This window comes from Pelophylax lessonae (assembly GCF_965119305.1).
Source record: "Pelophylax lessonae genome assembly, chromosome: 4".
In the NCBI taxonomy this organism is placed as follows: domain Eukaryota; kingdom Metazoa; phylum Chordata; class Amphibia; order Anura; family Ranidae; genus Pelophylax; species Pelophylax lessonae.
The window spans coordinates 646,078,069-646,101,151 of NC_138771.1; the positions used below are offsets into that span (position 1 = coordinate 646,078,069).

General features: G+C 44.4%; 1 protein-coding gene across 1 annotated transcript in view; it reads left to right on the forward strand.

Moving 5' to 3' along the window:
* The window catches only part of LOC309554747 (olfactory receptor 1468-like), a gene marked incomplete at both ends in the record, with an annotated part of 120,866 nt that extends 116,214 nt beyond the window's left edge, over positions 1 to 4,652 (forward strand). Inside the window, one exon of the mRNA XM_082256449.1 lies at positions 4,536 to 4,652. Coding sequence (XP_082112575.1) covers positions 4,536 to 4,652 — 117 coding nt within the window. The remainder of the gene's footprint in view (positions 1 to 4,535) is intronic.
* Between the last annotated feature and the right edge of the window lie 18,431 nt (positions 4,653 to 23,083).

The following is a 23,083-nucleotide window of genomic DNA, read 5'->3' on the forward strand; positions in this document are numbered from 1 at the left end:
AATCTGCGCTTAGGATATAGATGTGATAAACTAGGAAATATGCTGGCTGCAGCCCACCTCTAAAACTATAATCCAGGGATATATAGTTAAATAAAAACAGTAAAATAGGAGGTAGATGGCGCTGCCTGCATCAACCACTGTGTGCAATAAATATAAATATACAGTCTTGATGGGCAGAGTAAATGAGATCTTACATAAATATATATTATTGACAAAGCATTTTATGTAAGATCTCATTTACTCTGCCCATCAAGACTGTATATTTATAGCTGGTGGATGTTAGAGACCTTGCGCTCCCCCACCTTCCATTTGAGGATGCCCCACAGATGCTCAATAGGGTTTAGGTCTGGAAACATGCTTGGCCAGTCCATCACCTTTACCCTCAGATCCTTTAGAAAGGCAGTGGGTGTCTTTGAGGTGTGTTTGGGGTTGTTATCATGTTGGAATACTGCCCTGCAGCCCAGTCTCCAAAGGCAGGGGCTCATGCTCTGCTTCAGTATGTCACAGTACATGTTGGCATTCATGGATCCCTCAATGAACTGTAGCTCCCCAGTGCCGCCATCACTTATACAGCCTCAGACCATGACACTCCCACCACCATGCTTGACTGTAGGCAAGACACACTTGTCTTTGTACTCCTCACCTGGTAGCCGCCACACACACTTTACACCATCTTAACCAAGTAAGTTTATCTTGGTCTCAACAGACAAAAGGACATGGTTCCAGTAATTTGTGTCCTTAGTCTTCTTGTCTTAAGCAAACATTTTGCAGGCTTTCTTGTGCATAATCTGAGAGCGATAACACCAAATTTAACACACCTGAGACCTTGTAACACTAAAGAGTCACATGACACCGGGGGGAGAAGGGGGGCTAATTGGGCCCAACTTGGACATTTTCACTTAAGGGTGTACTCACTTTTTTTGCCAGCGGTTTAGATATTAATGGCTGTGTGTTGAGTTATTTTTAGGGGACAGCAAATTTACACTGTTATACAAGCTATACGCTCACAGAAGATAGACTTAGAACTAAACTAGAGAAACTTAACATAAATAAATCACCGGGACGGGGTGGCTTGCACCCGAGGGTTCTTAAAGAGCTCAGCCAGGTGATTGCCAGATCATTATTCTTGATCTTTAAGGAATCGTTTACAGACGGGTATGGTGCCAGCTGATTGGAAAAAAGCCAATGTGGTACCAATATTTAAATATTTAAAAAGGGGCCGAGATATATCTCGGGTAACTATAGGCCGGTCAGCCTAACATCAGTAGTATGCAAGATTTTGGAGGGGATGTTAAGGGACCACATACAAGACTTTAGTAATGAAAACGGTATTATTAGTAGTAATCAGCATGGATTCATGAAAAATAGTTCTTGCCAAACCAATCTATTAACCTTCTACGATGAAGTGAGCTGCCACCTAGATAAAGGTAAGCCTGTGGATGTGGTGTACCTGGACTTCGCAAAGGCCTTTGACACCGTTCCCCACAAACGCTTACTGTTCAAACTAAGGAAGGTAGGTATGGACCATAAGGTGAGTACCTGGATAGAGAGCTGGCTCCAGGGGAGGTTGCAAAGGGTGGTGATTAATGGGGAGTACTCAGATTGGGCGGGTGTGGAAAGTGGGGTCCCCTAGGGTTCTGTCCTGGGGCCAATCCTTGTTAATTTATTCATAAATGATCTAGAGGAGGGGATATTGAGTAAAATCTCAGTATTTGCGGATGATACTAAACTAAGCAGGCCAATATCTTCTGAGCAGAATGTGGAAACCTTACAAGCGGACCTGAACAAAATTATGGGGTGGGAAACTACATGGCAGATGAGGTTTAATGTTGAAAAATGTAAAGTAATGCACCTGGGTGCCAGAAACCAGAAAGCAAGCTACTCACTAAGGGGGGACCTGGGGGTACTGGTAGACAACAGGCTTGGCAGTGGCATGCAATGCCAAGCCGCTGCAATCAAAGCCAACAGAATACTGGCATGTATAAAAAAGGGGATTCACTCCAGAAATAAAGAGATTATTCTCCCACTCTACAAGACTCTGGTCCGGCCACATCTGGAGTATTCCATCCAGTTCTGGGCACCGGTCCTCAGGAAGGATGTGCTGGAACTGGAGAGAGTCCAGAGAAGGGCAACAAAAATAATTAGGGGAATGGAGAACATCGGCTATGAGGAAAGACTACAAGCACTGAACCTATTCTCTCTGGAGAAGAGACGATTGAGGGGGGATATGATATCAATGTACAAATACTGTACTGGCAACCCTAGCATATGGAAAAACCTATTCAGAGAAAGTAAATACAATAAGACACGTGGCCACTCACTAAAACTAGAGGAAAGGCGGTTTAACCTTAAAATATGCAGGGGGTTCTTCACTGTGAGAGCAGTAAGGATGTGGAATTCTCTTCCGCAAACCAAACAGTGGTATCAGCAGGGAGCATTGATAGTTTCAAAAAACTATTAGATGGGCACCTTAAAGACCACAACATACAGGGGTATACAATGTACGGTTAACAGCAAACACACACACACATCATAGGTTGAACTGGATGGACTGATGTCTTTCTTCAACCTCACTAACTATGTAACTATGTAACTACTTTACATTGTAGCAAAGTGTCATTTCTTCAGTGTTGTCACATGAAAAGATGTAATAAAAGATTTACACAAATGTGAGGGGTGTACTCACTTTTGTGAGATACTGTAACTATAAGTCTGATTTAGACTCTCTATTTCTTATCTTTATATATTTTTGGACATGGTCACTGTAACATTGGTTTTAGAATATTGTCTTACTGCTAATCTGGTGATTTAACTGTTTTTTTTTTGGATTGAATCGTGAGGAATTAGAGCTTCTTTTTCTTTTTCTTTTTTTTTTTATTGTTGCCTGGGAAACTCCTCCTTTCGTTTTGTCCTGGTGACCATCGTTACCAGGGCTAAAAATAAATACAATAAACATATTGAATTATCATTCAAATGCGTATTGCATATGGGGAAAAATTTTCAATGGGCACACTTGTTCCAGTGACAACTAAGAAGGAATTATTCATACTGTTGACAAATTTACTCTTCATTTTTGTTGTTTCAATGGGAACAAAAAAGTTTTGGGTTTAGATGTTCAAACATCCCTCTGTTGTTTCTTCTTTTGTTTGTTGTCTGCGATTTATTATACTTATATATTTTTACAGTACAGGCATACCCCACTTTTAAGTTCACAATGTGACCAGAGCATGTATGTAAAACAAAAATGTACTTAAAGTGAAGCAATACTTTTTTGCACATCTCAATGCATGTAAATACACTAGCTCTATGGGAAATCTTGGTCAGCTTGACATGGCACTGCTCCCAAACCATAAGTGACAAGGACACCAAGCTTGGGGAGCATGTTAAGGGGATCCAGGACTATGACATGGTAGATTACCTAGGCAAGCTGGCCGGCCACAAACAGGATATGTTGTAGTCCTGGGTCCCCTCTCAGTGCTCCCTAAGTTTGGTATCCCTGTCACTTATGGTTTGGGAGCAGTGCCATGTCAAGCTGACCAAGATTTCCCATAGACACCAATGTTAAAAACCGGGAGTAGTGCCATGCCAAGCTGACCAGGCTGTGTCCGTACTCGCGAGTGTACGTAAAGTGAGTGTACTTAAAGCGGGGTATGCCTGTATATCAAATGATATGAGTAAAATATATTTTCATGTAATATTATATTATGTCTTTGTTCTTTCATTACACACAGTCCACATATAAGAACGAAGTCACCAGAATCTTTTTTCTGGGATTCCAAAACCATGAAAGTCTATTGCTCTTTTTATTTTTCCTTATTATATACTGTGTCACAATATGTGGAAACCTCCTGATTATTGGACTGGTGTCCTACAGTAAGGCTCTCCATTCTCCAATGTACTTATTCCTCTCCCAGCTTTCTATAAGTGACATTGTTTTGTCCACAGACATTTCTCCTAACATGCTAAACATTGTACTACATGAGGGCACCTCCATATCTCTTTCTGCCTGCATGATCCAATACTATTTATTTGGCTTCTCAGAAGCATCTGAATGTTTCCTTCTAATGGTGATGTCCTATGACCGCTATCTAGCCATCTGTTCTCCTCTTCATTATGCCTCCATTATGAACCATATGCTTTGCATTAAACTAGTTCTTGTCTCTTGGCTGTTCAGCTGCTCTGTAGCACTAATGCTAACTCTAAGTATGTGCCAACTACAATTCTGCGGACCAAACACTATCGACCATTTCCTTTGTGATTTTGATCCTCTGATAGAACTTTCTTGTTCAGATGTATCTCCAATTCAAATGGAGGTCACTATATTGAGCATTCCTGTGTTGGTGGTACCATTCCTTGTGATAGTAGTTTCATACACATGCATTGTTTTAGCCATATTAAAGATATCTTCCTCTTCAGGAAGAGTAAAAACCTTTTCTACTTGCAGTTCCCACCTGACGGTGGTGTCTATATTTTATGGAACTCTAATCACTATGTATATGATTCCAAAAAAAGGAAAATCACAAATTATCAGTAAGACTCTGGCTTTATTATACACTGTTATCACTCCCTTCCTGAATCCTTTTATATACAGTCTGAGGAATAAAGATATCAAAGAAGCTTTCAGAAATGTTTTGTATAACAAAAGGGTTTAGGTTGGTCCCAGTCACAGATACTGAATTCCATTATACATGATGAGAATATTGGACAAATGATCAATAGTTCTGTATGACAGAATACAACTTTGGAAGTGTTGTATTGTACAGGTATACCCCACTTTTAAGTACACAATGGGACCAGAGCATGTATGTAAAACGAAAATGTACTTAAAGTGAAGCAATACCTTTTTTCATTTCTCAATGCATGTAAATACACCAGCTCCATGGGAAATCTTAGTCAGCTTGACATGGTACTGCTCTCAAACCATAGTGACAAGGACACCAATCTTGGGGAGCATGTTAAGGGGATCCATGACTATGACATGGTAGATTGTTGTAGTCCTGGGTCCCCTCTCGGTGCTCCCTAAGTTTGGTATCCCTGTCACTTATGGTTTGGGAGCAGTGCCATGTCAAGCTGACCAAGATTTCCCATAGATGCCAATGTTAAAAACCGTGAGTAGTACCATGCCAAGCTGACCTGGCTGTGTTTGTACTCCCGAGTGTACGTAAAGTGAGTGTACTTAAAACGGGGTATGCCTGTAATGTATTCTGTCTTTTCTGAGCATGCGGGGTCTTAGTCTTTTCCGTTTTATTTTGGACTAATACTGTACTGATTAAACAAATATTGTACATGAAAAAGTTTTGTGTTCGTCCTTTAAGATAATTTCACATGAACTGTTGTGATTGTAGGCCAATTCATGTAGGAAAGTCTGTCTGTCTGTCTACAGTATCTCACAAAAGTGAGTACACCCCTCACATTTGTGTAAATATTTTATTCTATCTTTTCATGTGACAACACTGAAGAAATGACACTTTGCTACAATGTAAAGTAGTGAGTGTACAGCTGGTCTAACAGTGTAAATTTGCTGCCCTCTCAAAAAATCTCAACACACAGCCATTGATGCCTAAACCGCTGGCAACAAAAGTCAGTACACCCCTAAGTGGCAGTGTCCAAATTGGGCCTAAAGTGTGAATATTTTGTGTTGCCACCATTATTTTCCAGCGCTGCCTTAACCCTCTTGGGCATGGAGTTCACCAGAGCTTCACAGGTTGCCACTGGAGTCCTCTTCCACTCCTCCATGACAACATCACGGAGCTGGTGGATATTACAGACCTTGCGCTCTTCCACCTTCTGTTTGAGGACGCCCCACAGATGCTCAGAAGGGTTTAGGTCTGGAGACATGCTTGGCCAGTCTATCACCTTTACCCTCAGCTTCTTTAGCAAGGCAGTGGTCATCTTAGAGGTGTGTTTGGTGTCATTATCATGTTGGAATACTGCCCTGCGACCCAGTATCTAAAGGGGGGGGGGGCAAATCATGCTCTGCTTCAGTATGTCACAGTACATGTTGACATTCATGGTTCCCTAAGTGAACTGTAGCACTCCAGTGCTGGCAGCACTCATGCAGCCCCAGACCATGACACTCCCACCACCATGCTTGACTGTAGGCAAGACACACTTGTCTTTGTACTCCTCACCTGGTTGCCGCCACATACGCTTGACACTATCAGAACCAAATAAGTTTATCTTGGTCTCATCAGACCACAGGACATGGTTCCAGTAATCCATGTCCTTAGCCTGCTTGTCTTCAGAAAACTGTTTGCGGTCTTTCTTGTACATCATCTTTAGAAGAGGTTTCCTTCTGGGATGACAGTCATGCAGACCAATTTGATGCAGTGTGCGGCGTATGGTCTGAGCACTGACAGGCTGACCCCCCACCCCCCCAACCTCTGCAGCAATGCTGGCAGCACTCATACGTCTATTTCCCATAGAAAACCTCCGGATATGACGCTGAGCACGTGCACTCAACTTATTTGGTCGACCATGGCGAAGCCTGTTCTGAGTGGAACCTGTCCTGTTAAACCACTGTATGGTCTTGACCACCATACTGCAGCTCAGTTTAAGGGTCTTGGCAATCTTCTTTTAGCCTAGGCCATCTTTATGTAGAGCAACAATTGATTTTTTTCAGATCCTCAGAGAGTTCTTTGCCATGAGGTGCCATGTTGAACTTCCAGTGACCAGTATGAGAGAGTGAGAGCAATAACACCAAATTTAACACACCTGCTCCCCATTCACACTTGAGACCTTCTAACACTAACGAGTCACATGACACTGTGGAAGGGAAAATGGCTGACTGGGCCTAAGTTGGACATTTTCACTTAGGGGTGTACTCACTTTTGTTGCCAGCGGTTTAGACATTAATGGCTGTGCGTTGAGTTATTTTGAGGGGACAGCAAATTTACACTGTTATACAAGCTAAAATGTTTATGTCTTTGGGTAAGAATGGTAGATCCCGCTTCCTCATTGGCTAGGAGGAGGATCCATGTGACAATAGCGAAATTTTAGCGAAATCTGTGACAGCGCCAGGCTGCTGACTCTGCTCACTCGCTGCTAAACTGACTGAGCAAACTGTTATGTCAGAGTCAGACAGAGTGCATAGGCGTGCGCAGCCTATGGCATTAGGGTGTGCACCTCAAACACATGTGTGTGTGTGTGTGTGTGTATATATATATATATATATATATATATATATATATATATATATATATACACACACGCACTTTTATAAATAAATGTAAACAAACATTTAAGCGGTATTAAAACATTTTTAATTAAATAAACAATTATCAATGTATACCATAGATCCCATTTAGAGCAGGGTCCCCATAGATCCCCCTTTAGAGCAGGGTCCTTATAGATCCCCCTTTACAGCAGGGCCCCCCATAGATCCCCCTATAGAGCAGGCCAGGGTCCCTATAGATCCCCCTTTAGAGCAGGGTCCCCCATAGAACCTCCTTTAGAGAATGGTCCCCATATAATCTATGGGGACATTTCTCTAAAGTTGGGAATCTATGGGGACCCTGCTCTAAAGGGGGATCTATGGGGACCCTGGCCTGCTCTAAAGGGGATCTATGGGGACCCTGGCCTGCTCTAAAGGGGGATCTATAGATCTATAGATCCCCCTTTAGAGCAGGCCAGGGCAGGTCCCCCATAGATCCTCCTTTACAGCAGGCCAGGGTGAGGTGAGGTCCCCCATATAGATCCCCCCTTACAGCAGGCCAGGGTGAGGTCCCCCATATAGATCCCCCCTTACAGCAGGCCACGGTGAGGTGAGGTCCCCCATATAGATCCCCCCTTACAGCAGGCCAGGGTGAGGTCCCCCATATAGATCCCCCCTTACAGCAGGCCAGGATGAGGTGAAGTCCTGTCCCCCATATAGATCACCCCCTTTACAGTAGGCCAGGGTAAGGGGGATCTATATGGGGAACCCTGGACCTCACCTCACCCTGGCCTGCTGTAAGGGGGGGATCTATATGGGGGACGGGACCTCTCCTCACCCTGGCCTGCTGTAAGGGGGGATCTATATGGGGGACCTCTCCTCACCCTGGCCTGCTGTAAGGGGGGATCTATATGGGGGACCTCGGACCTCACCTCACCCTGGCCTGCTGTAAGGAGGGATCTATATGGGGGACAGGACCTCACCTCACCCTGGCCTGCTTTAAGGGGGAGATCTATATGGGGAACGGGACCTCACCTCACCCTGGCCTGCTGTAAGGTGGGAGATCTACATGGGGGACGGGACCTCATCTCACCCTGGCCTGCTGTAAGGGGGATCTATAGGGGGGACCTGGTCCCCCCTATAGATCCCCCTTACAGCAGGCCAGGGTGAGGTCCCCCATATAGATCCCAGGTCCCCCATATAGATCCCCCCTTACAGCAGGTAGGGTGAGGTGAGGTCCCGTCCCCCATATGGATCTCCTCCCTTATAGAAGGACAGGGTGAGGTGAGGTCCGGACCCTGGCCTGCTGTAGGGAGGGATCTATATGGGGGACCCCAGAGTGACCTAACCTCAACCTGGCCTGCTGTAAGGGGGGATCTATATGGGGGACCCCAGAGTGACCTAACCTCACCCTGGCCTGCTGTAGGGGGGATCTATATGGGGGACCTCACCTCACCCTGGCCTACTTTAAGGGGGATCTATATGGGGGATCATGTCCCCCATATAGATCCCCCCTTACAGCAGGCCAGGGTGAGGTGAGGTCCCGTCCCCAATTTAGATCTCCCCCTTACAGCAGGCCAGGTTCCCCATAAAATATATCCCCTTTACATAGTCTTCTCAGTGTTCTTAGACAGTCAGTCAGACAGTACAGCCAGTACTACTCCAGTCCTACCTTTTTTTCACCTGTGTCCCGACTCCCGATCACAGGCTAGGTTTTCCTCCTGCAGGCTGCAGCACCACTGTCACCACTGGCTCTCTGGCCTCTCACCTGCCGGCTTCTTCTGCTGCTGCGGCTGCCTGGCCTGGTGGTTCTCTCCCTCGCTGCGCTGGGCGGCCGCTGCACGGGTTAGTCCCTCCCCCAGACAGTCCCTCTCCGCACTGCACGCCTGGCCTGTCTCCCCCCCCCACCACTCCACAGTGGGCGATGCCGGCTCCGGCTGGATCGTATTCGGCCGGGAGCCCAGCTGCACAGCCAGCAGTGAGAGTGAACCAGGGGCAGAGAGAGCTGCGAGTGCGAGCAGACTCAGCGGGCGGCGACGGCCAGCCTATCATGACAGAGTGAGTGACATGACACTGCGGAGCGGATGCGCCTCCCCCCCTGCACCCCCCACGCTACGCCACTGATCCCTTGTATATGACAACACTGATTGGTTCTCGAAACCTCTGTACTAACTATCTGATTATTGTACTATCACTTCAAAAGCGGTATTCTTTGTCTGGATTTCTGATCCTGTGTACTAAGCTTAAAGAGGTTAAAGAGCAGAAGCTTTTTTTTTTATCTTAATGCATTTTATGCATTAGGGAAAAAGCCTTCTGTGTGTAGCAGCCCCCCTCAGCCCCCCTAATACTTAAATTAGCTCCCTCTCTATCTGTCCATGATTGGCTGAGACACAGTAGTGGCGGCATTTGCTACTGCTGCTGTCAATCAAAGTCAGTTAGCCAATCAGGAGTGAAAGGGGGCAGTGCCGAACCGCAGCTCCTTGAGTGGACAAACTAAGCTGTGGCTTGACCTGGGTGCCCCCATAGCAAGCTGCTTGCTGTGGGGCTTCTCAACAAGAGGGAGGGGCCAAGATCTCCAGACAGGGAAGAGGAGGATGTGGGGCACTCTGCACAAATCCACTGCACAGAGCAGGTAAGTATAACATGTTTGTTATTTAAAAAAAAAAGGTAAAGTCATAATGTGCTAGTATGCATTAAAATTACCTTAAAACAAAACTATTCCAGCGCCAAGATGTCAGCGCTGCAGCCGCTTCCATCTTCACCCATCTTGCTTCCGGGTTTGCGGGCTCTGGCTCTGTGACTGGCTGGAGCCATGATGATGTCACTCCCACGCATGTGCATGGGAGCCGCCATTCTCGGCACAGGGCTCATAAGGAGCAGCACTGGTGGCGGTTCCTTCAAAGCGCATGCACCAGTGATGTCACTGGCTGCATGTCATGTAAATATCTCCTAAACGGTGCCCATTAAGGAGATATACACACTACCTATAGGAAAGCCTTGCTATAGGCTTACCTATAGGTAAAAGGCAGTAAAGAAAGTTTACTTCCACTTTAAGGGAAGTTCACATGTGCAAGCATGACACAACTGCATGCTGTCCTTCAAGAATATCCAAGGTGTGCAATAATTTGCATTTAGGGTTATGGAATAGGTAGTTGAAAGCACACTCCAGCATCTCCAGTGTTGGCTTATCAGGGGGATTTAATAGTGGTCAAGAAAAGATGAAACTCAACTAGTAAGATCTGTATATTGGAGAAAATGAGTTGTGGGAATGTCTCCATCTGCCCACAAATTCACAACTGTGAAGGGGGGTGTGTAGACAAAAACCCACTAAGATCTGTATATTGGTCATCCAATATGTCTGAAAATAGCTGGGATGAGAAAAAAAAAGTCATCATTTACTACCCTTTGCCACGTTTACTTTTAAACTTTTTTGTTTGAAATGTATCTGTACCTTTCATAAATCTGGTCCTGGCAGATCAATTCATTCTTTGTAGAATTTGATACCTTGAAAACATTTGGATGTGCTGTAAGGACACACTTGAAACTGTATGCCTCCTTCACTGCTGGACTTGGTTAAAATATACTTTTTGTTCTGCCCACCGGACTTATTTTCATTACTTGTGTTTATGATGCTTAAATTAACATGTTGGGTTTTCTTGATTCACACAAGTTAGTTATATGCAGAGCGCAGGCGCCATCTACTATTAATATCTGGTATAGCTTCAGTTGTTCTTCATAATTACATATTGTAAACTCACAGAATGTATTAAATAAAGTTGTTAGGAACTAGAGTATTCTGGGTAAGATTTCTACAGGAAGTGAATCAGCCACCATTTTGAGAAGGTACAGCAGGGCATTTACTTGACAGCTAAGAACATTGTATTTTGTGGCTGAAGGTTCATTAGGCATTCACAGGATACAGAAGTAAGTGTCGGCCACTATAGGCCCCAAAAATTAGCCCACATGCATTTACCTGACAGCTAAGAGCGTAGTATTCTGTGGCTGAAGGTTCATTAGGCATTCACAGGATACAGAAGTGTCGGCCACTATAGGCCCCAAAAATTAGCCCACATGCATTTACTGGACAGCTAAGAACGTTGTATTCTGTGGCTGAAGGTATATTCGGCATTCACAGGATACAGAAGTAAGTGTCGGCCACTATAGGCCCCAAAAATAAGCCAACATGCGTTTACCTGACAGCTAATAAAGTAGTATGCTGTGGCTGAAGGTTCATTAGGCATTCACAGGATACAGAAGTAAGTGTCGGCCACTATAGGCCCCAAAAATTAGCCCACATGAGTTTACCTGACAGCTAAGAACTTAGTATTCTGTGGATGAAGGTTCATTAGGCATTCACAGGATACAGAAGTGTTGGCCACTATAGGCCCCAAAAATTAATCCACATGTATTTACTTGACAGCCAAGAACGTTGTATTCTGTGGCTGAAGGTACATTAGGCATTCACAGGATACAGAAGTAAGTGTCGGCCACTATAGGCCCCAAAAATTAGCCCACATGCGTTTACCTGACAGCTAAGAATGTAGTATTCTGTGGCTGAAGGTTCATTGGGCATTCAAAGAAAAAATAATTGTCGGCCATGAAACGCCCCCTAAATTTGGCATTCCATGGACATGAAATGCCTTTTATGCCGCTGTATTTAGCGAAGACAAGGACCAGGAATTGTTGTGGGTGGATGGCGGTGTGGTGGATATTTGTGGCCTGTCATTAGGAATTTCAATGAAACATGGTCTATTGGTCACATGTGTTGAATTCCTCAGAGATCCATGCCTCATTAATTTTTTAAATGAGAGGTAGTCTACACTGTCATGAGCTAGGCGAGTGCGCTTATTGGTCACGATCCCCCCTGCTGTGCTGAACATCCTTTCGAACAGGACACTGGATGGGGGCAAGCCAACAGTCCCATTGCAAATTGTGCAAGCTCTGGCCAGAGGTCAAGCCTGCCCACTCAGTAGTCCAGGGGTTCATCACTCCTCAGAGCGTCCACATCGGCCGTTAACCCGATGTAGTCGGACACCTGTCGGTCTAGGCGTTCCCTGATGCTGGATCCGGAGTACAGCTGTCGATGGTTCGGATGAAAGAAGGATCTCATATTTGAAGTGATCAAAACATCTTCAAACCGCCCTCTTCTTGCAGGCGCTGTTGGATTGCTACCCGCAACTGTCTCTCTGTGACTGGAAATTCCTCTGCCAGCGTACGCAAAAGCAGAATGCAGCATTTCCCGCAGCAAGGCCTGGAAGTGCTACATTCTGACCCCCCTCTGTAATTGTGGTAACATTTCCGCCATTTTTTGTTTGTACCGGGGATGTTGCCACCCAATACTGGTCCTTGGCCTTTATGCTTTTTATACAGGGGTCCCCCTTAAAACACTGGAGCATGAAGGCCCCCATTCGCACTAAACTGGAAGCGGTGTAGTGGTCTGCTTCCAGCTCATCATCCAGGATAATGTCATCCTCGTTCTCCTCCCCCCATCCACGGATAACACCAGGGATCCCAGAAAGGTTTAAAGCATGATCTTCTTGCTCCTCTTCATCCCCCCTGGCACCATCCTCCTCTGACTCTTCAGAATCCTGATGTTGACTTGTCTCAGATGGAGTAGCACCCACTGGGAATTCATCCAAAATTGCGACTTCCTCATCTTCCTGCTCCTGCTCCTCGATGGCTTGATCAATGACACGACGCAATGCACGCTCCAGAAAGAAGGCGTAAGGTATGATGTCACTGATGGCGCCCTGGCCGTGACTGACCAGTTTGGTGATCTCATTGCATGGCCACAGAAGTCTGCATGCGTCCCGCATGAGCAGCCACTGGCGAGATGAAAAAACCCAAGCTCCCCAGAATCTGTCCTGCCGCAGAGTTCGTACAGGTAGTCGTTAATTGCACGTTTCTGCTGGAGCAGCCTATCAAGCATATGCAACGTTGAGTTCCATCGCGTCGGGCAGTCACAAATAAGACGCCTGATTGGCAGGTTGTGTCGCTGCTGAATGTCAGCAAGGCGAGCCATGGCTGCGTAAGATCTTCTGAAATGGCCCGAGATTTTCCTGGCCTTTCGCAAGACGTCATGGACCCCAGGGTATTCGGAATCAAATCTCTGCACGACCAAGTTCAGGACGTGTGCCATGCATGGCACGTGTGTTATTTTTCCCTCTTTCAGCGCGCTCAGCAGATTGGCACCGTTGTCGCACACCACTTTACCAACTGTCAAATTGAGCGGTGTCAGCCACTGATTTGCCTGTGAACGAAAAGCTGAAAGGAGTGCAGGACCAGTGTGGCTCTTGGGTTCCAGGCACAACAGACGCAGCACAGCATGGCAACGTCTCACCTGGCATGTGGAATAGGTTCTGGGGATCTTGGGGGGCGCAGTGGAAGAGACGGTAGCACCCGAAAAGGAGGAGTCAGCCGAGGAGGAGAAGGAGAAGAAGAGGCAGGCCTGCATGCAATCCGTGGAGGTACAACCAAATCTACACAGGTGCCATGGGTTACATGCTTGACGGCCACCAGAAGGTTCACCCAGTGGGCAGTAAAAGTGATATACCTTCCCTGCCCGTGTTTGTTAGACCATGTGTCTGTGGTCAGATGTATCTTGGCACCAACACTGTGTGCCAGAGATATATTCACTTGCCGCTAAACATGGCCATACAGCTCTGGAATGCCCTTCTGCAAGAAATATTTCCTGCCTGGGACCTTCCATTGTGGTGTTCCAATGGCCAAAAATTTACGAAAGGCCTCCGAGTCCATCAGTTGATATGGCAGTAGTTGACGGGCTATCAGTTCCGACAAGCCAGTGGTGAACCATTGGGCAAGAGGGTTATCCGGCATCATCATTTTTTTATGCTCCAACATTTGGGCCACGGAAGCATGCCTTTTTCCAGAACAATGTGAGGATGGCATAACGGAAGGTGGAGTGGAGGACAATTGTGAGGAGAGAGGAGAAGGAGAAGAGGCTGGATGGTGAGAGCCTGGAGTGTGGCTTTGTGGGTTCTGATGGCATTGCTCCCACTGGGCTTGGTGATGGGAGTCCAGGTGCCTTCTTAAGTAGGGATGATCGAACGTTGACTGTTCGAGGTTCGGCAGAAATTTTTTTGCTGAAAAAGTTTGGAATTCGGCAACCAGAACCGACCAAAATGCAATGGGACAGGAAATGGGCTTTAAAAGCCCATGATTGGAGCAGAACCATTAGTAAAAGCCAATTGAGGGGGCAGGAGAATGCTAGGAATATGATTGGAGTGACTAGGGGGTCCAGAGGCCAATCATTAGTGAATACGCCCCCCAGTATATAAGATAGCCCCGCCAAATTCCTAGCATTTTAATATAGGGATGTGGAAGAGAGTGGAAGCAATTCTGTTACTTCTGCTTCAAAAGTGTCATTTAGCAATTATTAGTGTGAGGAAAGGGATATCTAGTGTAGTTAGGGTACTATTTTCCACTATAGTTAGCTTCAAAAATCTAGTTTCTGTAGGGAAAGTGTTAAGTGCCAGGGTGACCGTAGTGTAGTGTAGGGTGAACTGACACTGACTGCTATGGCAGGGTGACCAAACCCTTCCATTTCAGGGTGACCGCTATAGAGAAAAGATTGTTTCTCTTAGGTTACTTACAGAACAGCAATATGGCTACTCGCCGGTCAGCCTGCTTTTTGCTGCAGGCGTTTATAGGGCTTTTTTGAGGACATATTTGGAGTCAGGCATGACATCTGAACTTGTGTATAGGGGTATATATATACACACACATGTATGTATATATACACCTACACATATATAGGTGTAAAAAGAGCAGAACACTATGCTTGCGCTAATTAAATAATTAACAGGCATATGGCTCCGCTCCTATCACACCTATATGTGTGTATGTGTATAATACATATAAGTGTGTGTGTATATATACCCCTATACACAAGTTCAGATGTCATGCCTGACTCCAAAGACACCAAAAAATGCCCAAAAAAACGCCCAGGTGTGTTATTGCAGGCGTTTTTTTTTGGGCATTTTTTTGGGGTCTTTGGAGTCAGGCATGACATCTGAACTTGTGTATAGGGGTATATATGCACACACTTATATGTATTATACACATACACACATATAGGTGTGATAGGAGCAGAGCCATATGCCTGTTAATTATTTCATTAGCGCAAGCATAGTGTTCTGCTCTTTTCACACCTATATATGTGTAGGTGTATATATACATACATGTGTGTGTATATATACCCCTATACACAAGTTCAGATGTCATGCCTGACTCCAAAGACCCCAAAAAAATGCCCCAAAAAATGCCTGCAATAACACACCTGGGCGTTTTTTTTTTGGCGCAGGCGTTTTTTTGGGCGTTTTTTTGGGGTCTTTGGAGGCAGGCAAAACATCTGAACTTCTGTATAGGGGTATATATACACACACACTTATATGTATATATACACATACACATATATAGGTGTGAAAGGAGAGAAGCCATATGGGTGTTAATTATTTCATTAGCGCAAGTATAGTGTTCTGCTACTTTCCCACCTATATATGTGTATGTGTATATATACATATAAGTGTGTGTGTATATATACCCCTACACAGAAGTTCTGATGTTATGCCTGCCTCCAAAAACCCCCAAAAAATGCCCAAAAAAACGCTTGCTACAAAACCGGCAAGGTGTGAAAATAGCGGAGCCATATCCCTGTTCTATAAGTGACCTAATACAAACAAACTTTTTTTTTTCCTGGTTCTGGACATGCTACAGAGCTGAAACTTCACAGGTACACTTTTTAGACCCCCCCAGACACTAAATCCAAAGAAATCTAATTTTTTTTTTTTCAATATTGTTTTCAATAATTGGCTCTCTATCAAAAATGACAATTTTTAAGAACTTTTTTTGTGTGATTAATAGTCTCTGGGGCATGACCCTGAACCCTAGGCACTTTTTAGGGGCATTTATTGGGTTTTAGGGCTTCAAAATGGGTTTTTTTGATTACCGAAGTTCGGCGGACAGATCGGACCCTGCGGTGTACAGATCGGACCCTTGACTGACATTTTTGACACTTTTGGGGTTACCAGTGACATTTCTACAGTAATCAGTGCTATACATATGCACTGTTACTGTAAAATGACACTGGCAGTGAAGGGGTTAACTTTTTTTGAGAGGGAGGGGTTATGTGTGTCCCTAGGGGCGTGATTCTAACTGTGATTGGCTGTGGCTTGAAGTGTAAGAACAGTGATCAACGGTCCTACATAGTAGAACCGTATGATCACTATTCCTACATAGGGGAGAATGACAGGCGGCTTGTTTACATTAGCCGCCTGCCTTTCTCCCTCTGCACCGGACGATCGTGAGTGACCGGCGGACATCGGGTCTGCCGGTCACACGCGCGGGGGGGGGGGTCTGTGACCGCGCGGGAGCGCGCCTCCGGGGGCGCGCACTCACTCCCTAGACCCTCACAGGCTAGCGACGTAGTACTATGTCGCATTGCCTGTGAGGGGCTGACCGCCGCAGTAAATATTCGTGAGGCGGTCGGCAAGCGGTTAATAAGTTAGGGGGTATGTCCATGTGCTGCAATGTCTCAATTGGCTGTCCAGTTCCACCTGATGGATGTGTCATGGGTCAAAGTTCTCCCCAATGTAAAATAATATGGCCACTGCAAACAACGCCATATGTTCGCAAGAACGGCGAACTGCGAACGAGCAAAGTTCGCCGCGAACCGAGCTCCGGGCGAACCTCAAGGCCATCTCTACTCACTAGCCTAATATATAATTAATGTATGGTATATGATCTATGGATTATACTGCATTGTTGAATATACTTCACTAACTGATCTCTTAAATTGTAAAAAACACAAATCTCTCTCTCTCTCTCCCTGCCTCAATCACGATCCTCTCCCTGCCTCAATCACGATCCTCTCCCTGCCTTAACCACTTCCTATCTTGCCCGCACACTACACGTGGCTGCTGTGTCACACAACATGCGGCAGCCTTTATATAGTGTGGGGCATGTATTTAGCCCCTGAGCCATGATTGGCTAAAGGCAGCCTGCCTTTGTCCAATCATGGCAGAGATGATTTGATTGGCCAAAGCATGGAGGTCAGGGTGCATGCTTTGGCCAATCACATAATGCACTCCACACGCGCGCATTCAGTGTATTATGGGCACTCAAATTTCCTGTGAAGAAGCACATTTGTTCGTCATTAGACCAACGAGCGAATAGCTAATGTTCGAGTCGAACTTACGTTCGTCTTGAACTCAAAGCTCATCCCTACAAATAGGTAATGTGACTAAAAGTGTAGGGATTTTTTTGTTTTTTGAACTTCAGCTTTAAGGGCTCTTTCACACGGGCGTTCCTTTTTTTTTTCCCGATCAGGTCCTTTTTTTTTTTTTGTAACGGACACGGATGACACTTGTGTCATCCGGTCCGTATGTCCGTTTTTCATCCCATCCGTTTACGGATGAAAAACTGACATAATGCATGTCTATGTAAATACGGATGTCTGCGGATGACACCACTGACATCCGTTTTTGCTTCAGTTCCGTTTTTTGAAAGGAAGAAAAAATAGGGTTCTCCTCCGTTCAAAAAAACTGAACTGAACTGAACTGACAAAAAACGGATGTCAGAGGATGATCATCCGATGACATCTGTATTTACATAGAGATACATTATGTCAGTTTTTCATCCGCAAACGGATGGGATGAAAAACGGACATACGGAACGCCCGTGTGAAAGAGCCCTTAGGGTTATATTTTTATTTATGTTGATAAAACGTTTTTTTTGTCAGGTCTCAGGAGCATTGGTATCTTTTAAAAATGAGATTGCATAAACACAAGATAAAATGGTCAATTCTCTACAGAATTAATTAACTATTTTCCATTTAGACATGCATATATACATAAATATAAGTGCTTGTAATATTATTTTTTCTTTATCAATCTGCGATTATCCTACTATTCAGCTCTCTTTCAGACCCACTGCTTCCTAATGCTTGCGGAAATACAGTAAGCAGAAATGCGGATGTAAAAAGGCTCTTCCCTCTGCAATTTTACTTTTTCTTATTTTCAATCTCCTATTTATGCATTGTTTTAACATTTAAAACAATGAAAATAGTGTTTTTTAAAAAAAAAATATTTTATCAGGGATCAATGAAAAACAGTATAAGTGTACTTTTGTTTTTACATTTTTTGAGAGGCATTTCTATGTTTTCTTTTTGGCATAATTATTTTGGTTTATGTTTCAGTAGAGTTATAACCACTTATGGATTTTTATCGAGGATCAATGATAAACAGTGTAAGTGTACTATTTTTTTTTACAGTTTTTGAAAGGCGTTTCTACGTCTTCTTTTTAGTATCATTTTGAAATTAGACTCCAGGGAAATATTTTTTTAAATCACCACTTATTCTAGTCATACAGTATATTCATACTATTTACATTCAGTGATTCCGTCAGCTGTTCCAGCTGTTCCTCCATCAATCTCTTCTGCATTTAACATATTTATTATAAATGAATATAGGTTACTTATAATATTAACATTATTATTTAACTTATGTGAGCATCAGTTGTCATAGTGCATGTTAAAATTCCATTCTAAAGCCCCGTACACACGTAGCGATTGTCGGCCAAACGATCGGCCGTCTTTTGTCCGGTGCTGTCCTGTCGGTTGAAAAGTGCTAAAGACTGCACACGAATTTTGTCGGCCAACAACAGCCGACTGCAGTAGTGATGTCATGTGATGGTTACATTTCCGTGTGTTTTTTCTTCTCTGAGCAAGCCCAGTCTTGCTCATCTGCTGTTTGTCGGCCGAATTCTGTACTGACTGAGGAACAATTGGCCGTTCTGGTGTTGGCCAACAAAAATTTTAAAGCCTGCACACCAGATTCTGTTCGGCCGAAAAGTCACAGTCGGTTGTCGGAAGCATCATACTAACAAGCCGACAATCGGCCAATCGGACGTTGGCCGAATATTTACGGCTGACAATCGCTACATGTGTACGGGCCTTAAGACCCCCTTATGTCACTACAGGAAGGGCATTTATTTTGCAGGATACTTTAATGGAAATCTGTAAAGAAAAGCGCACGCAACCTCGGGCAATAACGCTTTAATAAAGGACAACAACACAGTACATTGGAATTGCACTCACACTTTTCCTTTAAGACAATCGCTTTACAGCATTCCAACAGGAGCTACTCGCTCCTCCCGTCCCTCCAGATGGTGACTCTGCGGTCTCCTCATTCGCGGCTGCCGCCGCTGTTTCCCCGCTCTCCTTCACTTCCTGTGTTGCCTGGTCACCGGATGCCGGTTCTAGTGCGCCTGCGAGGTGGGAGATTCAAGACACGGGTGCACTGCCTCTGCTGTTACTACGGACCGTCCGTCCGTAGTAACAGCAGAGGCAGTGCACCCGTGTCTTGAATCTCCCACCTCGCAGCTCCGTACAACTTGTGGCTCCGGCTTTGGCTGAGGCTCTCCTGAGGCACCGTAGATTACGTTGGTATAGTGCGCAGGCGAACTAGAACCGGCATCCGGTGACCAGGCAACACAGGAAGTGAAGGAGAGCGGGGAAACAGCGGCGGCAGCCGCGAATGAGGAGACCGCAGAGTCACCATCTGGAGGGACGGGAGGAGCGAGTAGCTCCTGTTGGAATGCTGTAAAGCGATTGTCTTAAAGGAAAAGTGTGAGTGCAATTCCAATGTACTGTGTTGTTGTCCTTTATTAAAGCGTTATTGCCCGAGGTTGCGTGCGCTTTTCTTTACAGATTTGAATTGTTTTGATCCGCCCCCCCCCCAGTGGAGTGAGAGAGGAGCAGCAGCAACCAGGACATTTCAGCTATAAAACATATAAACAAAGGAGGTGAATACATGGACAGCGCCATGGGCTGGGGAAGTACTCCTCTTTGTACTTGTTGTATATCAGCATGTGCAGGATCTGTCCTTCTTGATTGTTACTTTAATGGAAAGCAGGGACATGGATCCATGCCTTCCCCTAGTAAAAGCACCTCCCACAATACACAAAATCACTAGCTAGGCACACAGTTAACCCTTTGATTGCCCCTGATGTTAACCTCTTCCCAGCCAGTGTCGTTAGTACAGTGACAGTGCATATTTTTTTTAGCACTGATCTCTGTATTAGCGTCACTAGTTCCCACAAAGTGTCAGTGTATGAATGTCCACCACAATAACGCAGTCCCACTATGGCCCCGTTCACACTGGGGCGATCCGACTTCCCCAGGTGACCACACAGGTCGCGGCGCGCTGCTCGCACCGCGACCTCGGAGCGGCCGGCACGGACTTCATAACATTGAAGTCTATGCAGGTCACTCCGGGTTGCCCCAAAGAAGCTCCGGACCCTTTTTCTAAGTCAGAGCGACTTGTGTCGCTCCTATTAGAACGGGTCCATAGCTTCTGTATGGGAGGTGACCTACAGCGACCTGTCAGGCGACCAGGTCGCCTGACAGGTCGCCCCAGTGTGAACGGGGGCTAAAAGTCACTAATTGCTGCCATTACAGGTAAAAAAAATAAATAAAAATAAAAAATAAATATATATATATATATATCATAGTTTGTAGGCACTATAACTTTTGCGCAAACCAAAAAGTATACACTTATTGGGATTTTTTTTACCAAAAATGTGTAACAAAATACATATTGGCCTAAATTGATGAAGAAATTTGATTTTTTTCAATTTTTTCATTGGAATTGTTTTATAGCAGAAAGTAAAAAATTGTGTTTTTTTTTTTAATCGTCGCTCTTTTTTTGTTTATAGTGCAAAAACTAAAAAAAAACACAGACGTGATTAAATACCACCAAAAGAAATTCTCTATTTGTGTGTGTGGGGGGGGGGGGATATTCGGGTACAGTGCTGCATGACTGAGCAATTGTTAGTTAACCACTTCTGGCCCGGAAGGATTTGCCCCCTTAATGACCAAGCCATATTTTGTGACTCGGCACTGCGTTATTTTAACGGACAATTGCGCGGTCGTGCGACACTGTACCCAAATAGAATTGATGTCCTTATTTTCCCACAAATAGAGCTTTCTTTTGGTGGTATTTGATCACCTGTGCGTTTTTTATTTTTTCCGCTATAAACAAAAAAAAAAAAAACAACAATTCTGAAAAAAAATCTAAATCAAATTTTTTTAACATTTTAGGCAAATTTATTTTCTGCTACAAATTTTTGATAAAAAAAATTGCAATAAGCGTATTTTGATTGAATTGCGCAAAAGTTATCGTGTCTACTAACTACGGGAAACATGTATGTCATTTTTATTGTTTTTTTTTTTACTAGTAATGGCGGCGATCTGCGTTTTTTTTTTTGCGGGACTGTGACATTGTGGCAGACAGATCGGACCCTTAACTGACATTTCTGACACTTTTGGGGGACCAGTGACATTACTACAGTAATCAGTGCTAAAAATATGCACTGGTACTGTACTAATGACACTGGCAGGGAAGTGGTTAACACTGTGGGTGATCAATGGGTAAATTGTAAGCCTAGGGGAGTGATTGTAACTTTATTGGGAGCCACCTGCCCCATGCATCAGAGTCCCTGCTGATGAGTGAGGGTGGGAGAACACCACCGGCTCGCGCAGGATGGGCTGCGGCAGGCGGTCCGGAATTGGTTAAAGTAATGCAGCACTTTATCGCAAAAAATGGCCTGGTTATGAAGGGGGGAAATCTTCCGGAGTCAAAGTGGTTAAATTAATAGCCATTTGTTATAATACTACATTCTATACATATGTTTTGATAATAATATTGTGGCATGTTCCAATTTTAAAATAACATCATACACTTTTTTTATTAGTACTTAGGGGTCTATTTATGAAAAAAAAAAAACACTTTGTAAATGTCTTATTGTTTGTGCAAACATCACAAATAATACCCATAGTGGTTGTAATATGTCTCCAGATTTATAAGCCAGAAAACAGAATCCTAGGCCTGACATTTCCTGGACTGTTAGTCTGGCAGGAATGACCGATAGGGATGTAAAAAAGCGCGGTCATCCCTGCCAGACGACTTCACATTCCATGGAATTTCAGTCCAAGGATTCAGTTGTCTGGCCTATACATCTTGCGGCAACGTCTGCCTGTCCGTGGACTGATTCCCCTTCTCTCCCCAACTCCTGGTGGGAGGAGTTGCACTCCCAAGAGGAGGAAGGATTTTTCGTTCATACTATGTTATGTTATCCATTGGAACAGTCGAATGGGCGTAGTAAAATATCTAGGGGTTATATAATAAGATTCTGATTATGGCATCAACTACTTATATCTGTGTTTCTCCTGATGAAGAGAACTACTGATTTTTGTGAAACGCGTTGAGGTCGACACGGCACAGATTGATAATGACATAGTATTAGAATTTCAGGAATAGATGAAGTTATACTGTATTTTGTATGTACCTACTGTATATTCAATTTTTCTTTGATGAATTTATATTGTTAACATTTTTTCATGATCTTTTTTTATATGTTTTTTGTTTCTTGCAATAAATTTATGCATTTTTAATGTCTGTTTTGTGTCTCTCTAAAGTCCCGTGGGCCTCTAGTCTCTTTCTTTCTGATTTTAAAAAAAGAAGGCCCCCAAAAGAATGAATAAGAGCCGGTTCACACTACTCCGACTTGGGACACGACTTGTGTGCCCTCAAGTCGCCCCAAGTCTCTTGTCATCACAAATTTAATGTAAATGAATGAGAGCTGTCTTAATATGCACTACTGAAGTCGCTCCGATTTCAGAAAAGGTTCCTGTACCTGTATCCGACTTGTGCACATAGACTTCAATGGGAGTCGCCTCCGTGACGAGACCAATCTCGCCACATTGCATTGGAGGAGCCTGGTTGCCCGCCTGCTGCCTTTGGACTATGGACCAGGCTTTAAAAGGCTTATTTTCCCTACAGAAAGACTTATTCGTGCCTTTTCTGTTGGGGTGTTCGGTAGATTTTATCTACCGAACAAACTAAGTCCCGT